Below are 24,350 nucleotides of genomic sequence, written 5' to 3'. Positions count from 1 at the left end.
CATATATCCTCATCGAATCTATAATTATTGGTATATCGAGAGTTGCAAATGAATTTGATAACGATTTGATGTATCTTTAAGTAATCATACTGACATCGAGTGTGCAACTAAGAAAACAATTTTCCTTAAAGTATAACTTACATTCTGACCAGAGATCCCTCGCGTTATTAACTCATCAGATCACATAGGATATCCACAGACGTAGGTGAGCGGTGAATCCCCTACTACAATGCACGGGCTCCTACGTATGTCGAAATTACACTCAACCTCGCAACATGATGACTCTCTCAGAGTCAGTAAACGAGTCAAAATGCTATGTTTGTACATATAACCTCTATGTTGTCTCGGTCAACAGAATACTAGTTTACAACCATAATCACGAAATAATTCATTCGATAAATGATGATCACTTGGACAGTTCGAGAGAAAGTTGTTCGATACAACCATCATATGGTCATCTATCTTAATGATTGGACCTCTTTATTCACATACCATTGACGTTAACATCACAACTGATATTCTCGAGCTGGAACGATATTTATCTTTGTTTTAGGCAGCAAAATCGATTAAAAAAATTTAGAATATACTATATATTGCTTAAAGAATTTTACTATCTACGTTGCGAGATAGGTCTCATGGTAATATATTATATTCAAATATTTTATCTATTCAACTTGCATTAGGTCTCATGGCAATATATTATATTCAAATATTTTATCTATGAAACTTGCATTAATATATAAATATAATAAATGTCATATTTGGATAAAACCGTTTAATATTATTAAAATAAATATTGATAATAAATGTCGTACCTGGATAAAACCGTTTAATATTATTAAAACAAATATTGTTTTCACGTAAGATTCAATAAATCTCATATCTTGGTAGGCACGTACTCTAACAAATAACTTATTTTTTCAAGAAATATATCCTCTGCTCCTCAAACTCTCAACAGAATCCTTGATAATTTGTTCCATGGGGATAAAATGTAGACCCATATCGATAAGCTTTTTTGCTGCATCCTCACTCCTCAGTAATCCGGGTTGAGTATCTTCTGGTAGCCTACAAAATGTTATATGTTATATTCAGTATCCACGAAATGTGATTCGAAAATATTGCACCAAAAAGTGGAAATAAAAATGAAAAACAATGTCATCGCAATTGCCATCGTCCTCAAACCAATTAGTTGGCCCGAAGCTAATAGCAGACTGTTTTCCATAATAAGTATTTGAAATTGAAGTTTAAATGATCTTCAAATAGTACTTAATAAATTACGTCCCTTGATACCTCTGAACTTCCTCTCATTTTGATACCTCTGAACTTCCTCTCATTTTCTTTGACCGCCCAAACTTTTTATAATATCCTCGTCTATAATTTGATTCATTTTGGTGTAACCATTCATCCAATCTTACCATTCACATCCCAGTAACTCTGAATGAAATTTTTTAATAAATCAATATTCAGTAGCTAATTACTTAATGATACATGTATGCAAACTTTTACAGTGCAAAACAAGGTTTAGCACCAGAGGACTGTCTTTCTTGGGGTTTTCATCCCCCAGACAAATTTTCGGAACTAAGTTGAAAGTAAATGGCAAGATGCGGGAGATCATATTGGCAGAGTCACTTGAAGTTTGTTGTAATAACAGGCTTAGGCTTATACTGGTGTTTAATGTTCACATTTCATCGAACAGACTAATGTGATGCAAGAATGTAGCACATCATAGAGATGCTTTATGAGTCGATGAAAATTACCTAGGCACCTTGTACTCAGGGTAACATTCTGCAACCTTAGCAGCGAAGTCACCATAATGAGAAATAGCCTCAACGCACAAGTGGCGTCCAGTAGCCAATGTATTTTCATACACAAGTATGTGTGCTAGAGCCACATCTTTAACATGCACAGATCCCATAAAGAAATTCTCATAGACTTCCGTCCAGCCTATGTTAAATCGAAAAACCATAATCAGTATCAATCTTAGCTTTGATAAACAAGTGGATCACTAAATTCTCAAAACTTGTATAATTGAAAGCAAAGCTCGGGGTAAAATGACAGCATTGGCTACATCTTTTCATCTCTCGCTTTGGTAACAAAGTAATTCCATACCAAGCTTTTCGATACTGAAACATATGGAAATTGTATTACCCTGAAGAAGGCGAAGAATCATCAACATGCTTGCATTCAGTGTTGGAGGGATTATTGGACCCATAACAGTCCCAGGATTCATAACAACAATATCCAGATCATTTTCCTTGGCAAATTTCCAAGCAGCTTTTTCAGCTAGCGTTTTAGAAAGTGGATACCAAACCTAAAAAGAAGACTCGATGTAAGTTTGCTGTAACAATGCATTACACAAGATAGCAATTCTGTCCTACAGTCAAGGGCTTTTCTATATTCGTGTATCGCTTTTATCTGTCATCAGCTAATTTGAACAAAATTTAATATTTTTAGCTCATATTTTGTAATGACTCGAATTCTTATTATGAATGAAGCACAAATTAAGAGATAATTAAAGAGTTGTTAATTAACTATTATTAAGTAATTGATAATTTGGGATCAAGCTGTTGGGTGCCACCGAATTTAAAATGGACAACCCGATCTACTTCATATTACATAATTCCGAGAAATCCAACTAGACAAATGAGATTTTGACACGTGGCAGATAAGATTCATTCGAATTTTCTGAACTAGTCCAGATGTAGCCTATAAATAGAAGCTGATTTTTTTTGTTTCCTACAACACATTCTTCAGTGAGAGTTCTAGCCTTACACCTTATGTTTTCTATCTAGTTTTTAGGGCACTTTGGTGTCGGGAAGTTTCGGAACTAGTGTCGACTCGAGGAGGGGTCGGTGAACTGAGATCGAGACATCATCAGCGGGCTGATGACGGACACATGTATAATCCTAAAGCCTTAAATAGTGATTTAACGATCATGAGGGAGAACTTTGTAGCGTGTTTGGTAATTCAGGATCTGGTTTGATAGTGATTTCATTATGTTGGTATTGTCTAGGTTCAGAGCTTTTTGTCAGATTGTTTTAGTGAGGTATGCGATGTACTGACTGAGATATCCAAGCGCAGTATACACACTTATATGTTACATATTTACTTGTTGTGTGATACATGTTTTACTGCTTTGGCATATTATGTATGACATATCATGTTGAGCCTGATATCTTTTGAAATATACTTCGTTTATTGGGACAGCTCAGCCATATTCTGTATTGTGGACGATGGGGCATCGAAAGCTACAGTGTCCGACGGGACCCGCAGGCTCTCATGACCTGGACATTGTAGGTCCATGTCTTGATGATGAGTGTGCGAGCCAAAACATGCCTAGAACAGATCAGAGACTACACACTCAGGTGCCTCTAGATTAAGCATGAGATTCATGACTTGATCCTTAATATACGAGCATATTGCATTTCGCATGCATCATATCAGTTTGTATACTCGTACATTCTCGTATTGGGCGATTGTCGCTCACGTCCTTGTTTTCATCTTGGGGACCCACCCCATTCTACGGGGCAGGTCTTAGGTTAGATGATTCGGACGATCAAGGCAGTGGCTAGAGCAGTTGAGTTTTCGGTGGTGATCCAGTGGAGGTTTTATGTGGTTTATCGTTTTATCATTAAGAATTAACCTTTCGATATGGTTGTATTAATGTTTAAGACTACTATTATTGTTCTGTTTTCGTTTGGGTTGTAAGATGATTAAGTATTTGGTTTCTTCTGTTTAATTGTTGTTATTAAGTTTAATGCTGCATGTTTTTTTAGTATGTATAGTAGTGGCTCGGGTAAGGGCGCTACATTTGGTGGTATCGGAGCATGCAAAGATTTTTGGGACATTAGTAATTCTGTTTTGAGGATTTAGAGGTTGATTTTTGGTTTTCTTTCAGATGTCAGGAGATAGAAGCAGTCACGGAAGTATGGGACATGGCCGTTATGACGACGATGAGATTGGCCGAGAACATTATCGTAGAGATCGTGACGGAAGGCATCACCGAGATCATGATGAAAGGAGACGTAGGAACCGTGTCAACATTATGGATTTCATGTAGATTGGACCTCCACCGTTGATCGAAGATGAGAATGCTGATATTGCTGAGCTTGGGTCGATATCATGGAGCAGTGTTTTCGAGTGCTGCACTATGACGAGAATGAGAAGATGGAGGTAGCCTATTTCATGATCCAAGGAAAAGCTCAGAAATGGTGGAAACATGTTTCTGCAATTCTAGTTCAGCGGCATGGGCGGATTCGTTGGAAACATTTCCGTCAGGCCTTCATCAATCAGCAGTTTCCGCCAGCTCTTCGTCAGGCAAAGGAGATGGAGCTGTTGACCATTAAGCAAAGAAATTCGAGCATTGAGGATTACCAAAAGCGTTTTATGGATCTATTGTCGTATGCTCCTCACATCAGTGAGAATTCTGCAGCAAAATATTCTAACTTTTTGAATGGTTTGAACCAGGAGAATTTTGATCGGGTTTCTGTCTGTGACGATCCTACTTCGTACGAAGGATTAGTGAATCGTTGTCGTCAAGCCGATATCAGTATTGCTAGGAGGAAGGCTATGCAAGCTAGCAAAAGTTCTAGTTCGTTGGGACCGAGGGGTCAGTCTTTCAAGAAGTCTGTATCTTCTTCTTCTTCCGGTTCTGGAGAGGTGCACAGCTTTGGTGGGAAAAAGCTGCAATGTGGCCACTGCGCAGCCAATCACCAGACGGAGAATTGTCGAAGAGTAACAGGTGCTTGTTTCAATTGTGGTGGTTTTGGTCACATGACGAGGGATTGCCCTAATTTGGAGATCACAGTGGAGGCGGAGGTTCCGTGACAGGGTCATGCAGTGGAAAACAGTCTGAGGCCACTGTGCAACAGAAAGATCTTCCTGTTCAAGGTTCTCGTCGTGGTGGAATATCACAAGGATCTCAGCAACGCCCATGAGTTCAGGGCAAGTGTTTGCCCTACACCAAGAACAAGCTGAGGAGCAAAACGTGAGAGTCATTGCAGGTAATTTTCTTTTATATGGTATTCCTGCATATGTATTAATTGACATTGGGGCATCACATTCATTCATAGCATCAATGTTTGTTAAGAAGCATAAACTACCCTACATGTCCTTAGATGTTTTGATGTCGGTGTTTACACCGATGGGACAAGAGATTTTAGCTAAGCGACTTGCAGTAGACTGATTGTTAGAGTTTGATAGAAAATACTTGTCTGCCAATTTGATGATATTGGCTATGGAAGATTTCGATTGTATTATGGGAATCGACCTATTGACTAAGTATAGAGCAACTGTAGATTTTTATCAAAGTCTCGTTTAGTTTCGTCCAGAAGGAGACGAGAATTGGTTCTTCTTTGGTGCTGGAGCTCGACCTCCAATGCCAGTAGTGTCTATCGTAAAGGCACAACGGGCTTTAGCGAAAGGAGGAGAAAGATACCTCATTTATGTTGTTGACGTATCAAAGGATGTAATCGACGTGAAGAACATTCCAGTTGTCGATGAATTTCCTAATGTTTTCCCCAATGAAATTCCTGGATTTCCTCCGGAGAGGGAAGTGGAAGCGGAGATAGAGTTGGTACAAGAAACCGCACCTATCTCCAAAGCACCTTATAGATGGGCACCAATGGAGATGAAAGGGTTGAAACAACAGTTACAAGATCTTCTCGACAAGGGGGTACATTAGACCCAGTGTGTCTCCTTGGGGGGCACCGATGTTGTTCGTTAAAAAGAATGATGGATCTATGTGACTTTGCATAGATTAACAACAGTTGAACCGAGTAATAGTCAAGAATAAATATCCGTTACCACGGATCGATGATTTGTTTAATCAACTACAAGGGACTTCAGTGTACTCGAAGATCGATTTACGGTTTTGATATCATCAACTTCGAGTTCATCAACGTGATATCCCTAAGACTGCATTTTGAACAAGGTGTGGGCATTACGAGTTTCTAGTGATGCCATTTGGTTTAACGAATGCTCTAGCAGTATTTATGGATTTGATGAAACGAGTATTCCAGGAGTATCTTGACAAGTTTGTCATTGTCTTTATTGATGACATACTTGTATACTCTCGTAGCCTTAAAGAGTATGCACAACATTTAAGGATTGTGTTGCTAACCTTAAGGAATCACCAACAAGTGGAGAGTTGTCTTCTTTGGACATGATATATCTAAAGATGGGATATCAGTGGATCCTAGCAAGATCGAAGCAGTGTTGAGTTGGGAACGACCGGAATCAACTCACGAGATAAGAAGTTTTCTAGGTTTGGCAGGTTATTACCAGAGATTCATCTCATGATTTTCTGAAATTTCCAAACCATTAATACATCTGACGTGTAAGAATGTACAGTTCGAATGGAGACATGATTGTGAAAATAGTTTCAACGATCTGCGTCAACGTTTGACAACTGCACTAGTTTTAGCTCTGTCATCTGGATCAGGAGGTTACATTGTGTATCCTGATGCATCACTTCAAAGACTTGGGTGTGTTTTAACCCAGAATGGTCATGTGATTGCATATGCATCTAGAAAGTTGAAGAAACATGAAGAGAAATATCCAGTTCATGATCTGGAATTGGCAGCGACTGTGTTTGCTTGGAAGATCTGGCGATAATATCTCTACGGAGAGAGATTTGAGATTTTTACAAATCACAAGAGTTTGAAGTATATCTTCACTCAAGTAGAGTTGAATATGCGCCAAAGAAGAATGATGGATTTGTTAAAGAATTATGATTGTGAAATCAAGTATCATCCAGGATCGGCGAATCTTACAGCAGATGCTCTTAGTCGCAAGGAGATATTATCTGCACTTCAGACAAGTTTCACATCAAGTGTAATCCAAAATTGTTGTTCTCTGTGATTTCACTTCCGTCATAAGAAAGGAATTGAACACATTCAAGTAACAAGCATTTTATCTGCACCAACGTATGCCAAAATCAGAGAAGCTCAGTTTTCTGACCCGAAAGTGTAAAAGTTAGTAAGGTTAGCTCACGGAGACAACACATCTGGCTTTGCGTTCCAAACAGATGGCCTTGTGTCTGTCACGAAGAATCGTAGTTCCAGAAGATTCTAAATTAAGAGACAAAATTCTGTCTCAAGCCCATAGGAGTAAGTTGAGTATCCACCTTGGAAGAATGAAAATGTATAAGGATTTGAAGACCAGGTTTTGGTGGAAATGTATGAAGAAAAGTGTTTACCAATTTGTAGCCAAGTGCTTGGTTTGTCAGCAAGTGCAAGCTGAACATTGACGACTAGGAGGATTACTTCAAAATCTTTTATCCCTGAGTGGAAGTGGGAGCATGTGATGATGGATTTGGTCACCCACTTGTCGTAGTCTTCTAAGAATTGTGATGCCATTTGGGTTGTTTTGGACCGACTGACTAAGTCAGCACATTTCATTCTGTATAGTCGGGAATATAGTTTCGATTGCATGACAAGACTATATATCCAAGAGATTCTTAAATATCATGGTGTGCCAACAAGTATGGTCAGAGACAGAGATCCACGCTTTACCTCAAGGTTCTGGGGAAGTTTTCAAAAAGCGTTGGGAACGACATTGAGTCTGAGTACTGCCTATCATCCAGAGACCGATGATCAGTCTGAGAGGACTATTCAGACACTCGAGGACATGTTGCTTGCTTGTACTTTGGATTTTGGACCAATATGGCATGATCATCTGCCGCTTGTGGAGTTTGCATATAACAATAGCTACCACATCAGCATTGGTATGGCTCCGTTCGAAGCATTATATAGTAGACGTTGTAGTACTCCATTGTTTTGGGACGAAGTAGGAGAACGACAAGTACAAGGACCTGAATTAGTGCAACAAGCGATTGACCAAGTGGAATTGATTAAGAAAGAATTAAAACTGCGCAAGACCGTCAATCGAGTTACGTGAATAACAAGCGTAGACCTCTACAGTTTCAGTAAGGGGAAAATGTTTTCCTTAAAGTTTCACCATTCTGCAGGACGATGAGATTTGGACTCAAGGGAAAATTAGCCCCAAGATTAATCGGACCTTTCGAGATCTTGGAATGTGTTGTAAATTTGGTGTATCGATTGGCTTTGCCGCCTTATCTGTCCAACATTCACAATGTCTTTCATGTATCGTTGCTACGACAGTATGTAGCAGATGAATCTCACGTTACTGGTCCGACAGATGTTCAACTTGAAGAAGACTTGACTTATATCGAGCAGCCGTTTTTAATCCTGGGTAGGAAAGAGAAAAAGCTCAAAAACAATACCATTCCACTTGTTCTAGTGAAATGGCAACGCCGAGGTACTGCAGAGGCGACTTGGGAGTTAGAGAGTCGTATGCGCTCAGAGTATCCACATTTGTTTTGAGTTGTATCTTTGTAATCATGAGTTATATTTTATTCAGTTGTATTGTGCTTCAGTCTTGATTTCGAGGACAAAATCTTTGTAATGGGGAGATGATGTAATGACCCGAATCCTTATTTTGAATGAAGTACAAATTAAGAGATAATTAAAGAGTTGTTAATTAAACATTATTAAGGAGATGATCATTCGGGATCAAGCTGTTGGGATCTACCAAATTTAAAATGGACAACCGGATCTACTTCAGATAATATTGATTCGGATTTTCTGAACTAGTCCAGATGTGGCCTATAAATGGAAGTTGATTTCTTTTGTTTCCTACAACGCATTCTTAAGTGAGAGTTCTAGCCATATACCTTAGGTTTTCTAGTCAGTTTCTAGGGCACTTTGCTGTCAGGAAGTTTCGGAGCGGAAGTTTCGGAGCTAGTGTTGACTCGAGGAGGGATCGGTGAACTGAGATCGAGACATCATCAGCGGGATGACGAAGAACGCAGGTATAATCCTAAAGCCTTAAATAGTGATTTAAGGATCATTAGGAAGAACTTTGTAGCATGTTTGGTAATTCAGGATCTGGTTTGATAATAATTTCATTATGTTGGTATTGTCTAGGTTCAGAGCTTTCTGTCGATTGTTTTAGTATACTGATAAGCACGAATTATATAACATTTTAGGGATTTTATTTTGTCATATTCGTGCCTATCTGGCATTTTTATTCCGAGTTTTGTGCTTATTTCGTCTCATTATGGTTGTTTGCAGATTTGACCAAAAGAAGGTGAAAACCAAAGAAATGAAAGAAAAGTCAAACCTCGCAACGCCACATCAGAATTACCCGGAAAAATAGGAGAGAAAGTAAAGCTTTGGAAAACAAAGGTCTATACACGGACCCCGGAGACGGGTCCGTGTCATTCAACAATAAAGAAGAAATCATTCGAAGAAGCACGGACGCAGGCACGGATCCCGGAGACAGGTCCGTGCCAGCCATTTTCCGAGACCCAATTTACAGAAGCTCGACGGACCCCTCGACGGACCCATGCACGGGGTCCGTGTCCACTTGCATCCGAAGGAAGAAAAATCCAGTAGGTACACGGACCCAGAGACGGACCCCGTGTCTACCATACCGGAAGAGTTCTTAGGCAGAGTCTACACGGACCCATGTCCTGAGGCAGGCACGGGGTCCGTGTATTTAATATCGGAAGAAGATTTTGGCGAAGATTTGCTCGCGATTTGGAGGAGAACAAAAAGGAAAAAGAAAAAGAAAATTAGGTTGTTGAATATTGGAGATAGTAGCCGACTTTTGGGAGGAGAAAGGTGAAAGCTTGGAGCACCGAAAAAGGCGGCGACGACTTGGGCGAAAACAGTGCAATTTACACGCAAGATCCGCACACCGTCATTGAGATTTCTCTTCTCTTTTATTTTTTTATTTTCTTATTTTCTTAGACATGAATTCAAACATTGAATTTGATTTTAGTTTGGAATTTATGGAGTAGTTCTTCTTGTGATCGGGACCACGATAGGGACAAACGCCTGATTTTGTTTATTCGTTGGATCGTTCAATTCATAATTATTTCTTGTTATTGATTAATGTTTGCGCAATTTTCGTGCTTTTGATTTGGCCAATTAAATTGCATGTTTGTTGTTCGATCTTGACTCGAAAGGGAATAGATTGAAATTTAGCTTCAAAAATATTAATCAACACACGGTTAAACCGACTAGAAATAGTATTCGGTTTCAGTGTGCGATTTTAGGCGACAGCTGTAATTCTATCGTTGATGCATGCGTTTTTGTTTAATTAAATTCAATTAAAAATAATTGGACTGTTAAATGAAAATAGGATTATAAATTCTAGAAATAGATTTATAATTAAATTAGAGGATTACATCGTGACTTCGAATAATTGTTAGTCGAATAATTCCAGGGGTTGAAGTTACTCAGAGTTTGTTACCGTTGTGTGTTCCCGGTCATTCTATTTAAATTTGAAAATCCCACGTCCAAGCTTCTCTGATATTTAATTTAGTTATTAAATTAGAATAAATTCGTTAAAAATTCACTGAGTTGAAATAATAATCAATCGCTCACTTTTGTTTGCCTAGATTAAATAAAATAATCGAATCTTAGTAATTAAATAATAGTCTCTGTGGGATCGATACTTGGACAGTACGTCCATTTACTATAACTTGACCTAGTCCGCTTGCTAGAATTATTCCCAACCGAAATTTTCGGACAAGTTTTTGGCGCCGTTGCCGGGGACTATTTATTTGAAATTAGGATAAATTATTTGTTTGAGACTAGGCTTTTACTCTTAGTTTAAAATTGTTTTTATTCTTTCTTTAGCATTTTAATTACCTTTGGTTATTCTACTTATTCTCTCTTGGAGCTTAAATCGTGAACTTAAATTTTTGATTTCAGGGGTTAGCTCGTGTTATATGAGCCGTGCTCAAGACGTCAGGAATCTAGTGCCACTTGATCTTGAGATTGAAAGCACTCTCCGCAGTATCCGCAGAGCCCGAAGGAACAACAACTTGACTCTGGAATTCGAATCTGAAGCAGAATCCGAAATAGACCGTAAACCAGAAGTTGAGGAAATGGCCGGAGAAGAGGATAACCGTACATTGATGGAGCTTCATCGACCAGCATTCGAAGGTTATGGGTCTAGTATAATCCGCCCTACGATTCAGGCAAATACATTCGAGCTGAAGCCAGGCATCATCCAGATGATCCAAATGCAAGTAAAGTTTGGTGGAGCGCCATCTGAAGACCCCAATGCACATCTGGAGAATTTTCTGTCAATCTGTGATACGATTAAGTGCAATGGGGTGAGTACTGATGCCATACGACTCAGACTATTTCCATTCTCCTTGCAAGGAGAAGCTATGGAGTGGCTTCGCGACCTTCCAGCTGGTTCTATCACTACTTGGGATGGGCTAGTTGAGTTCTTCATGCACAGGTATTTTCCCCCTACTAAGATTACACAACTGCGAAATGAAATCACTTCATTTAGACAGAGAGATGGGGAATCACTGAATTCAGCATGGGCGAGGTTTAAAAAGATGTTGAGAATGTGCCCGAGACATGGTTTTTCAGTAGGCCAGCAGGTGGAGACATTTTACTATGGAGTAGATCCTCCTGTGAGATCTATGCTTGATGCGGCAGCAAATGGGAGTCTATACAGGAAAACGCCAACCGCAGCGCTCGAAATCATATCTAATATGGCCGAGAGCAATGTGGGTTGGCAAGACAACCGCAGGGAGAAGAAAGTAGGATTCCTTGAGATGGATGCTTTGACAGCGATTACAGCAAAACTTGATGGATTGACACATCAGATGTCACAGTTACAAGCGCAGAAGTCAATACCAGTCAAGTCAGTGAATCAGATCCAAGGAAATGCAGAAATAGTTGGTGGTCCATCTTGTGACATGCCATTCATGCCGGATGTGCCTTGTGAGGAAATACAGTGTTTTGGAGGGGATTCAGTAAATTATTTGGGAAACCAGGGGCGTCAGCAAAACAATCCATACAGTTTCTCGTATAATCCAGGCTGGAGGAATCATCCAAATTTCGGGTGGAGACAATCAGAAAATGCTGTTATGCCATTACAGTTTAATCCTCCACAACATCCTATGCAGCAAAAGCCTCCTCAACAACCACCTAAGCCTCCACAAGGTGTTGGACACTCTATGCCACCCGGTTTCAAGCCACAAGATGGCAAGTCAAACCTTGAGGACATGCTTGCAAAGTACATAGCAGGGAATGAGATGAGATGGCAAAATCATGATGCCATGATGCAAAGAGTGGAGACTCAATTAGGGCAGCTAGCGACACAGATGGCTACACGAGCTCCGGGTTCACTACCTAGTGACACGGAAAAGAATCCTAAAGGTGTCAATGCAGTCACGGTGACGTCTCCCATAAAGCAAGAGGTGGTTGATGTCGATAAGTATGCGAAGGAGAAGGAGTCATCAAAGCAAAGATCTAATGACACGAAGGAGAAAGGTAAGTCCCTAAACTTGAACACCAATGTTGATATTAATTCGCTCCCCTTTCCCCAACGAGCTAAGCAACTGCAATTGGATACTCAATTTTCAAAATTCCTTGAGATTTTCAAAAAGCTGCACATAAATATCCCATTTGCAGAAGCTTTAGCTCAAATGCCATCATATGCAAAATTTCTTAAAGAAATCTTATCAAACAAAAGGAAATTGGTTGACTTTGAGACAGTTAAGCTTTCGGAGGAATGTTCTGCTATTTTACAAAATAAATTACCTCCAAAGCTTAAGGATCCGGGTAGTTTCTCGATTCCCTGTACCATAGGAACTTCATTTTTTGCTAAGGCCTTGTGTGATTTAGGTGCAAGCATTAATTTGATGCCTTATTCATGTTTTGAGAAACTAGGAATAGGTGAAGTGAAACCAACTACAATTTCTCTACAGTTAGCTGATAGATCAATTAAATTTCCTAGGGGAATTGTAGAGGACGTCTTAGTTAAGGTTGACAAATTTATTTTCCCAGTAGATTTTGTGGTGTTAGACATGGAAGAGGATCGTGAGATTCCTCTTATTTTAGGAAGACCGTTTTTAGCCACTGGGAAAGCTCTTATAGACGTACAGAAAGGTGAGTTGGTGTTGAGATTGAATGATGAGAGTGTGGTGTTTAATGTTTTTCAGTCCATCAAATATCCTAATGATAAATCTGATTGTTTTAGAATTGATGCTACTGACGAGCTTGTTGAGTGCAAGTTGCAGGAATTGATAGGTGAAGACCCTTTGGAGATTTGTTTGACTGATTCATGTTCAGGAGGGTTGGAGAATGAGGATGTTAAGGAATACATGCTTTATCTGGAAGCAGGCAGACCGATCTCGAGAACGGTAAACTCTAGGATTGGGGAGCTTGGGCATGTCCCAAGACCTTTAAGGTCATCCATTGAAGAAGCCCCAATCTTAGAGATGAAACCTCTTCCTTCTCATTTGAAATATTTATTTTTGCTTGACAATGATAAACTGCCAGTAATTGTCTCATCTATTCTGACAGGTTTGGAGGAAGAAAAGCTGCTGCGAGTTCTGAGGGATAATATCAAAGCAATAGGTTGGAGCATTGCAGACATCAAGGGGATCAGTTCATCCATGTGCATGCACAAAATTCTGATGGAAGCTGACCACAAGACTTCTACCCAACCTCAAAGACGACTGAACCCAGCTATGCAAGAGGTAGTAAAGAAAGAGGTGATTAAGCTACTGGACGCAGGTATTATTTACCCGATTTCTGATAGTAGGTGGGTTAGTCCAGTGCAAGTAGTTCCGAAAAAGGGTGGGATCACTGTTGTCAAAAATGAGAATAATGAATTAATCCCTACTAGAACTGTTACAGGGTGGCGTGTTTGCATTGATTATAGAAAACTTAATGACGCCACCCGTAAAGACCACTTCCCCCTCCCTTTTATTGACCAAATGTTGGAAAGGTTAGCTGGACATCCCTTTTACTGTTTCCTGGATGGTTATTCAGGTTATATGCAAATTCCTATTGACCCTGAAGATCAGGAGAAAACCACTTTTACTTGTCCTTATGGGACATTTGCATATAAACGAATGCCATTCGGTCTATGTAATGCCCCAGCAACCTTCCAACGATGCATGATGGCAATTTTCCATGATATGATTGAGGATTTCATTGAAATATTTATGGACGATTTTTCTGTATTTGGCTCTTCATTCGATACTTGTTTTATTAATTTGTCTAAAGTTTTGGAGAGATGTGAGGAGTCAAATTTGGTGCTGAACTGGGAAAAATGCCACTTTATGGTGAGAGAGGGGATAGTGTTGGGGCACAAAATTTCTGAAAATGGGATTGAGGTCGATAAGGCTAAGATTGAAGTGATAGAGAAACTCCCTGCCCCAACAAACATCCGAGGAGTGCGTAGTTTTTTAGGACATGCAGGGTTCTATAGACGGTTTATCAAAGATTTTTCCTGCATTTCTAAGCCACTGACCAATTTACTGATAAAAGATGTGAAATTTGATTTTTCTGCTGAGTGTGTGCAGGCATTTCAGGTCCTGAAGGAGAAATTGATCACCGCACCAGTGATGATAGCACCTGATTGGGGGTCGCCATTTGAGGTGATGTGTGACGCAAGCGACACCGCTCTAGGGGCAGTGTTGGGCCAAAAGAGGGATAAATGTATTCATGTCATCTACTATGCTAGTATGACACTTTCCGCTGCCCAACTGAACTATGCCACTACAGAGAAGGAGCTTCTTGCCGTGGTTTTTGCTCTTGATAAGTTTAGATCGTATCTGATAGGGAGCAAAGTTGTCGTGCATACTGATCATTCAGCCTTAAAATATTTGATGGCTAAAAAGGACGCAAAGCCAAGACTAATTCGTTGGGTTCTTCTGTTGCAGGAATTTGACTTGAAGATCATCGATAGAAAGGGAACAGAGAACCAAGTTGCAGACCATCTCTCGCGATTGGAGAATCCAAGTACAGGTAATGAAATTATTCGCGATGATTTCCCAGACGAGCAACTGTTTGCGATCAACAGTCTACCATGGTATGCCGATTTTGTTAATTATCTATCAAGTAAGTTCATTCCTCCCCATTTTACATACCAGCAAAAGAAGAAATTCTTCTCAGATTTGAAGTATTATTTGTGGGAGGATCCTTATTTGTTTAGAATATGTGCAGACGGGATAATCCGTAGATGTGTTCCCCGAGAAGAGGTAAGCGAAATTTTGTTTCATTGTCATGCTGGTCCGGCTGGAGGCCACTTTGGGGCCACTAGAACTGCATCCAAAGTCCTCCAGTCCTGTTTTTATTGGCCTACTTTGTTTAAGGATGCGCATGAGTATGTTACAAAATGTTCAAATTGTCAGCGCACAGGTAATATCTCTAGAAGACATGAAATGCCTCTTAATAATATTTTGGTATGTGAGATATTTGATGTTTGGGGTATAGATTTCATGGGGCCGTTCCCGGTTTCTTTTGGGAACAAGTATATTTTGGTGGCTGTAGACTATGTATCTAAGTGGGTTGAGGCGGCTGCATGCAAAACTAATGACTCTAGGGTTGTCGTTCAATTTCTTATGAAAAATATTTTCTCACGTTTTGGCACACCTAGAGCCATCATTAGCGATGGGGGTACTCATTTTTGTAATCGTCAGTTTGACAGTCTATTGGCTAAGTATGGGGTCCGACATAAGGTGGCCACACCTTACCATCCCCAAACTAGTGGCCAAGTCGAGGTTTCGAACCGAGAACTTAAACGCATTCTGGAGAAGACTGTCGGTGCTTCGAGGAAAGAATGGTCTAGGAAACTCGACGATGCACTTTGGGCTTACCGCACTGCTTTTAAAACCCCCATTGGCATGTCCCCTTTCAAATTGTTGTATGGAAAGTCATGTCACCTACCTGTCGAACTTGAGCATAAGGCTTATTGGGCTACTAAATTTCTGAATTTTGATGCTAAAGCCACAGGTGACGCGAGAGTGCTGCAGCTAAACGAATTAGATGAGTTTAGGTTGGAGGCGTACGAGAATGCCAAGCTTTACAAGGAGAAAACCAAACGCTGGCATGATCAGAACATTGTCGGTCGAGAATTTTTGGTGGGTCAACAGGTATTATTATATAATTCTCGATTGAAATTGATGCCAGGTAAGTTGCGTTCTCGGTGGTCCGGTCCTTACACCATCACGCAAGTTTTTCCATATGGGACAGTGGAGATCACTAGTGAGGCAACTGGATCTTTCAAAGTGAATGGACATAGGCTGAAGGTCTATCATGGTGGTGCCATACCCGATGAGCCGACCACAGTGGATCTGCAGGATCCCAACTGAATCAAGGGAGTACAGTCAGGCTATCGACTCTAAATTTAGCGCTTACTGGGAGGCAACCCAGTGTTTAGTTTTATTTTTTTTCTTTCATGCTTTAGTTCATTTTATTTGTTCAAATTTACTTTCTTTTTGTTTTTCTCGCATTATTCGTAAGTTAATCTCAGTGAATGGTTGTGCAGGTAATTTAGCTACTGACGGTGGGATTTCTACAGTGTGGGAGGTCTATCAGGGCGAACGTTTTCAAAACCTCAAATTAACCAGGGAAGTTCTGTACAATTCTTGAATCTTGTGTGTTTTATTGAGTGTCAATTTTTCTCTTTAGAGTTATGGAATTGTACATGCATGGCATAACATTTGGGTTTGGGTCGTATAAAAAAAAAAAAAAAAAAAAATCTTATACAGACCCTCCACGGACCCTTCCCCGGACCCCTATACGGGGTCTGTATGTTTAACCCTTCGAAAGTGCCAACTTCCCGAGTCTGCACGGATCTCCCACCGGATCCCTACACGGGGTCCGTGTTCTCCACTTTCCGAATAACCAATTTACAGAGCCTACACGGATGCTACCACGGACCTCTGAACGGGGTCCGTATCCTTCACTTCTCAGACATTGTCAAAACCCGAGTCTACACGGACCCGAGGACGGACCACTACCCGGGGTCCGTGTCTGGCACTTCCAGAATATTTAAACTTGCGCATGAGCACGGACCTGAGGACGGATCCCTACACGGGGTCCGTGCCCTCTATTTTCGCGACTTCTCAGAAATAAAATCGCGCAGCCCTCTCCAAATCCCTAAATACACAAATCATTCCCTTCTTTCACACATCTCACCCAACCGATCGGGCCGCCCACCAAACCACCGCAGCTCCGTCCGCCGCCTCCTCCTCCGGCGGTGATCGGCGACGGCGTCTTCAAGTTTCTGGTAAGAGTGGCTAAACCTTTTCGCCATTAGTGATTGTCCACATTGGGATTTCGTGCCATCGATTCGCTTATTGTGTGGGTCTCATTCATCGGTTATTAGAGTACCGAATTAAGCTTGTTGGCGGCCTGTTATATCTTCATTTTGGTTTAGTTTTGGGATTGATTGTTTATTGGAGGCTATTGACCGTCGATTGGGGCGTTACTTTCTAATTCTTGAATTGGTGTGGATTTGTGTATTCTTTGGTTGCTTGGGCGTTGCTCTATTTCATTGCATTCAGATTCGTTGGATCGATTCATATTGGTGTGCTCTGTTTGTTGGAGTATTTCGGATTGGCTGATTGGATTTTTGATATTGAATTGCTGGAGTTATTTGCTAGCACTAGAATATGCCTCCTCGCAAGTTGACTGGAAAGCGTGCACGCAGCGTTGCTTCCTCCTCGTCTGGGTCTGCCAGATTATCTTTTGACGCTTCGAAATTCACAAGTCGGGCGAACTTCGACTGGTACTCGGCCCTGCACGGGAATTCTGTCATCGTGGAGAGATCTATTCACCCACGTATCGATGCCGAGGTGCCACTCCGGGCAGAGTTTAATAAATTTGGGTGGGGACCCCTGTTGGACATAGCCGGGCCATACTACCCTGATCTGGTGTGGCAGTTTTATGCGAATTTTGACGAGAAAGACAAAACAGGGTTGACATCGATCCGTACTTACGTCAAGGGCGTCCCCATCGACATTTCTAGTGATTATCTGGCCTCGATTTTGGGAGTCCCCAATGATGGCCCTTGGGTGGAGTTCAACCAGATCGATTTCTTCCACTCCGACAGCACGTACCGGATCCCTGACGCGCGGCACCGTCTCCGGTACGTCACATATCCCACCGGCTCCCGTCTCAGTGTTCTTCCGACCCACCTCCCGCTCCTTGATCGACTGATCTGTTACTTCACTGGTGCCAATATAATTCCGCGGAAGGCTGGAAACAATGAGGTCCGTCTGATGGACCTATACATTATTGATAAGCTACTTAATGGCTTGGGGGCTATTCCTGCTATTCCGGTGGCGTCCATTATCCTTTCACATATGCGTACAGTCGCGCACATCGACCCCACCAAGAATAAGAAGCCCTATGCCCCGTATCCCATCATCATTTCCCGGATTTTAGCGGCCCATGGCATTGATCTTACTGGCGAGCCTTCATTCTTGCCCACATCCTCACAGATGCTTTCACCACAGGCCATGCAGGGGATGTATTTCATTTTTAGGCAGGGTGCGTGGTATCGGAACCCCAGGAGTAGCCATATCAAACCTCACCCTCGTGACCCACCAGTGCCTCCCCCTACCATTGACGAGCGCGCCTGGGAAGCCCGTGTCGAGGAGGCAGATGCTTTGGACGCCCGCGATGGCCCACAGGATTATGCGCCCCCACGACAGCGTGCACCGAGAGGTATCCGTCCGGTCTTCTCGGCCATCTTTGATACCATAGACGACATCCGCACCCGCTTGGCTCGTATCGAGCATTATCAGCAGACACAGTCGTCTACCGCCGATATCTTTGCGCCACCCTGCGACCGATCCGCACTTGACGGGCTTGAGGACTTGGAGCTAGGATCTGATGAGGAGTAGTAGTTTTCATTGTTTTTTTTTTTTTTTCAGACTTGTGGAGGGTTTGATTGTTCTCTAGCGTTGTTTATTACTTTCCGATGCTGTTGTTGATGTTCTGAGACTTGTCTATAATTATTCTATGCTGGCTTTACTTGTGTGCATGATTGATCTCCCTGTTTATTTTTACGTTTCCTTGTGTATTCGATGTCGTGTTTTTCAGGAGTTGCTGATTTCTACCACATTTTTACCACTTACTCGACCTTTGTCCAGGGAAGTGTTTTTGCTTTAACTGTCCTGATCATTCATTTTTATACTGTTGTACACTGAGGGCAGTGTAGATTTCAAAGTGTGGGGGTAGGTCAGTTTAGTTTCACATCGTTGCACACCACTTAACAGCACTTTTCACGTAGGATGAGGTTATTTTAGACAACGAACTCCTGTTTCACTTGATATTCTGATTAATTTTTTAGATTTTGGATCACCCGGGAAATCGTTTCACGCCTAGTATTGAATGAGAGGAGTCGTAGTTTCAAGGAGAGAGTCAGACATTAACTAGTTCTGTATCAACTTTTCATTCTATGCACGTGGTTAGATTTTTGCTCATTAATGGTAAATCGGTGTAAGGTGAACTAAAAAAAAAAAAAAAAAAAAAAAAAAAGAAGATTCGAACAACGAACCCTAGAACTTTTCTGATTAGCCCTCGAAGCGAAAATACGAACGATGGTGACTTAGGGATGATTTAGGCGATCTTTGGACCGTTTGAACCTTTCAAGCCTAACCGATACATCATTTATTGTCTCTAGTAACCCTTTTTGAGCCTACAAAAATCGAATGGTGTGTGTCTATGACACACGATTAGCCCCCATTCGTAATTTATTCAAAATCCCACATCAACTACCTGAAGTTTAGCCTATACACTTTTCCCTACCCACTTGTGAGAGAAATAAACTTCCTGTACACATTGAAATGGTTGAAATACCCCAATGGGTTGAAGAAATATGTGTGAAGGAGTCAATGAATCTTTATTCATGAAAAAAAAAAAAGAAAAGAAAAGGGAAGAAAGTAGTATTGAAAACACCCGAAAAATCTGTGGGTGAAAGTTGATGGACAATGAGAAAGAAAGGAAACGACATGGCTCTAAAAATGATGAAAATGCAGTAGTTGGTGATGGGTCAAAAGTTAAGTGAATGTGCGACAGGATTAATTTTTTCATTTTCTCTCACTTTTGATTCCCACGCCTTCTTTTGTAGCCGTGAACCGTGGCCTTACGTTATAAGCTTAAAAAGACCTATTAACCTAGTCATCGTCGTTCAACATTTAGTAGAGAGGGGTATGAAAGTCAAGCATATGGGGCGGTTCGATAACAAACAAAAAGAAGTGATCCTAAAACCGAGTAACTACTGATGAGTACGAGTCTGGCATGCACACTACACACATCTTGTTCCGTTGATCTTTACTGGTGACTGTTAGATTTTTAAATTGCAACGAAAACGAATCTTGTGATTTGCGAAGCGTGATCTTTTGACTGGGGGTGAACGGATTTAACAAATTGAAAAGTTTTGATTGTGTTACTGGAGCTCTGAATCTGAGATACTTCTCATCTTTATTTTGTCTGATGTGTTCGAGGACGAACAAGGGTTAAGTGTGGGGGAGTTGATAAGCACGAATTATATAACATTTTAGGGATTTTATTTTGTCATATTCGTGCCTATCTGGCATTTTTATTCCGAGTTTTGTGCTTATTTCGTCTCATTATGGTTGTTTGCAGATTTGACCAAAAGAAGGTGAAAACCAAAGAAATGAAAGAAAAGTCAAACCTCGCAACGCCACATCAGAATTACCTGGAAAAATAGGAGAGAAAGTAAAGCTTTGGAAAACAAAGGTCTATACACGGACCCCGGAGACGGGTCCGTGTCATTCAACAATAAAGAAGAAATCATTCGAAGAAGCACGGACGCAGGCACGGATCCCGGAGACAGGTCCGTGCCAGCCATTTTCCGAGACCCAATTTACAGAAGCTCGACGGACCCATGCACGGGGTCCGTGTCCACTTGCATCCGAAGGAAGAAAAATCCAATAGGTACACGGACCCAGAGACGGACCCCTGCACGGGGTCCGTGTCTACCATTCCGGAAGAGTTCTTAGGCAGAGTCTACACGGACCCATGTCCTGAGGCAGGCACGGGGTCCGTGTATTTAATATCGGAAGAAGATTTTGGCGAAGATTTGCTCGCGATTTGGAGGAGAACAAAAAGGAAAAAGAAAAAGAAAATTAGGTTGTTGAATATTGGAGATAGCAGCCGACTTTTGGGAGGAGAAAGGTGAAAGCTTGGAGCACCGAAAAAGGCGGCGACGACTTGGGCGAAAACAGTGCAATTTACACGCAAGATCCGCACACCGTCATTGAGATTTCTCTTCTCTTTTATTTTTTTTATTTTCTTATTTTCTTAGACATGAATTCAAACATTGAATTTGATTTTAGTTTGGAATTTATGGAGTAGTTCTTCTTGTGATCGGGACCACGATAGGGACAAACGCCTGATTTTGTTTATTCGTTGGATCGTTCAATTCATAATTATTTCTTGTTATTGATTAATGTTTGCGCAATTTTCGTGCTTTTGATTTGGCCAATTAAATTGCATGTTTGTTGTTCGATCTTGACTCGAAAGGGAATAGATTGAAATTTAGCTTCAAAAATATTAATCAACACACGGTTAAACCGACTAGAAATAGTATTCGGTTTCAGTGTGCGATTTTAGACGACAGCTGTAATTCTATCGTTGATGCATGCGTTTTTGTTTAATTAAATTCAATTAGAAATAATTGGACTGTTAAATGAAAATAGGATTATAAATTCTAGAAATAGATTTATAATTAAATTAGAGGATTACATCGTGACTTCGAATAATTGTTAGTCGAATAATTCCAGGGGTTGAATTTACTCAGAGTTTGTTACCGTTGTGTGTTCCCGGTCATTCTATTTAAATTTGAAAATCCCCCGTCCAAGCTTCTCTGATATTTAATTTAGTTATTAAATTAGAATAAATTCGTTAAAAATTCACTGAGTTGAAATAATAATCAATCGCTCACTTTTGTTTGCCTAGATTAAATAAAATAATCGAATCTTAGTAATTAAATAATAGTCTCTGTGGGATCGATACTTGGACAGTACGTCCATTTACTATAACTTGACCTAGTCCGCTTGCTAGAATTATTCCCAACCGAAATTTTCGGACATATACACACTTATATGTTGCATATTTATTTGTTCAATGATACATGTTTTACTGTTTTGGCATATTATGCATGACATATCATGTTGAGCCTGATATCTTTTGAAATACTTCGTTTGTTGAGACCGCTCAGCCCTATTCTATATTGTGGACGACAGTGTCCGACGGGACCCGCGGGCTCTGATGACCTGGACATTGTAGGACCACGTCTTGATGATGAGTATTGGAACCAAAACATGCCTAGTGTAGATCAGAGACTACACACTCAGGCGCATTTAGACTAAGCATGAGATTCGTGACTTGATCCTTAATATCCGAGCATATTGCATTTCGCATGCATCATATCAGTTTGTATACTTGTACATTCTCGTATTGGGCGATTGTCGCTCACGTCCTTGTTTTCATCTTGGGCACCCCCTTCCATGGGCAGGTCTTAGGTTGGACGATTCGGACGATCAGGGCAGTGGCTAGAGCAGTTGGGTTTTCGGTGGTGATCTAGTGGAGGTTTTGTGTGGTTTATCGTTTTCTCGTTCAGAATTAACTTTTCGATATGGTTGTATTAATGTACTGTTCTTATTGTTATGTTTTCGTTTGAGTTGTAAGATGATTAAGTATTTGGTTTCCGCTATTTAATTGTCGTTATCAAGTTTAATGTTGCATGTTTTTTTAGTCTGTTTAGTAGTCGTTCGAGTATGGCGCTACATATTTGTTGATTAATCCAATTGACAAAATTTGTGAAAATCAGCCCACAATTGAATCACCAATTAGATAAGGAACACCTTCTCCCAACCGTAATTCTAAATTTTTCCGTATCTTAATTTGGGAGTTTCAAGCAGTGCTATCAAAATTTGATACAAGTAAATGGAACACTCGGATTTTAAAGTTTAAATATCTGACGTTTGGGCAACAATTCAGCCAACCATGAACATTTGGAGAAAGACTAATGCAGGGTAACAATTTTCAATGAACAACGACAAATATATCCGTGCGCAATTTAAAAGCAATAAATCAGAACTCAGAAATTACCCCATTTCTCATGCAGAACTCTTCGTCTGCCCAGCAATCTTCATTCTTAACCACATCACCCGGCCAATTGGGACTAGGAATAATAGCCGATATTGAAGATGTTACAACCACCCGTCGAACTCCGAGCTCTTTGGCTGCCGTCAGTACATTAATCGTGCCACTAATTGCCGGATCCAATAATTCACGCTAAATAAAACGTAAAACGTATCACGAAAACGGAAAATATTCCGAACAGTCCAAAGATTCCGAACAGTCCGGTAACAGTAAGATTCAGTTCATTATGCAAAATGTTGTCTTTAATTCAGTACGCACCTGCGGATCGTGGACTTGATCGACAATGCAAGGAGAAGCAAGGTGAAACACTCCGGCGGTACCCGTAACAGCGGCAACAATGGAATTATAATCAAGTAAATCCATCTGGAAAAGACGAAGGCGGGATTCAGCTCCTTCCATCGCTTCTAAGTGCTTCGTTTCTTTCTCATCTTCTGAGGAGCAAAAGGTATGGAAACAGTAAGCGAAAGCTAATCAACGCAACAATTCCATGAAATCAAAAGGTGAGAGGAAGGAACTGAGATTCTTGACGGTGGCGTTGACGCTGTAGCCGCGCTGAAGGAGAAGCTGAACGAGCCATGAGCCGATGTAGCCGCTCCCACCTGTTACACAAACTAATTCTCCTTGTTTCTCTTCCATTAACGCGTAGGTCCCCGAGCTCGGGAAAGCGAGCTTTTTTCTTTTATTTGCATTTTCTAGAAAAAGAAAAATTTCCAAAACTTTAATTTTGTCTTCACTTTATTTTCATTGTTTACATAATTAAAAAAATAAATATAACTTCAACTTTCATTGAATTAAATTTCAAACGAAAAATTAGTTTTAAATCCCTAAACCCAAACTCAATTTTATCCTAACTCTTTACCATCAAAAACTTTTTCCAAACTCCCTAAAAACCCAAAATGTGACAAAACACCCTCATATTCAAGTTATTGATTTTCTATACCGAAAATAGTATCAGACCCTAGGTAAAATTATTTCAAACATACAATTATTATTAACAAGTAATTAAATATTCGAGGAGGAGAATTTTCTCAAATTACATGACTCCGAACCCAGGTTTGAGATTATTTATTTACAGGAATTATTCCAGAACTCTAGAATATTTGCAACAGTAAATTCTAACCAAAGTTAGATATCAAGAAGGAACTTATAAGAGTCCTAAGGTAACTTATGATTCAAAATAACAGGTTCAATAATACCGGATTCCTCTAAACTCTCGAGAGATTTTAGAGAAATTCAAAAGACGGTACAAAATTATGGCAATATGATGTATTATGTACCACAACATGTGGAGAAAACCTTTGAAAATCAGGAAGAAATTCTTGGAATAGTAAAGGATATTCAAACAAGAATTCAATT

General features: G+C 40.5%; 1 protein-coding gene across 1 annotated transcript; it reads right to left on the bottom strand.

Annotated features, from left to right (window-relative positions):
• Positions 1–760: 760 nt before the first annotated feature.
• On the bottom strand, positions 761–23,707 carry LOC140839369 (cinnamoyl-CoA reductase 1). The gene is made up of 6 exons (XM_073206023.1): positions 23,510–23,707; positions 23,253–23,425; positions 22,941–23,126; positions 2,149–2,311; positions 1,758–1,944; positions 761–1,065 (listed from the first exon to the last, which is right to left on the bottom strand). Exons 1-6 carry the CDS (start codon positions 23,628–23,630, stop codon positions 921–923), a joined length of 975 nt encoding a protein of 324 aa, XP_073062124.1. The 5' UTR covers positions 23,631–23,707; the 3' UTR covers positions 761–920.
• Positions 23,708–24,350: the final 643 nt, after the last annotated feature.

Source organism: Primulina eburnea, chromosome 8 (genome assembly GCF_022965805.1).
Source record: "Primulina eburnea isolate SZY01 chromosome 8, ASM2296580v1, whole genome shotgun sequence".
Taxonomy (NCBI): Eukaryota; Viridiplantae; Streptophyta; class Magnoliopsida; order Lamiales; family Gesneriaceae; genus Primulina; species Primulina eburnea.
Note: the sequence above shows the minus strand (reverse complement) of the source record. Positions and strands in the feature narration are given on the sequence as shown.

Excerpts from the sequence above, each read along its gene's own strand:
- LOC140839369 (XM_073206023.1), bottom strand. The coding sequence starts at position 23,630 with ATGGAAGAGAAACAAGGAGAATTAGTTTGTGTAACAGGTGGGAGCGGC. Across the intron at positions 2,312-22,940 it reads AGTTCTGCATGAGAAATGGG|GTTTGGTATCCACTTTCTAA; the intron begins GTAATTTCTGAG and ends TCTTCTTTTTAG. Across the intron at positions 1,945-2,148 it reads GATTCTTCGCCTTCTTCAGG|GCTGGACGGAAGTCTATGAG; the intron begins GTAATACAATTT and ends GATTTAACATAG.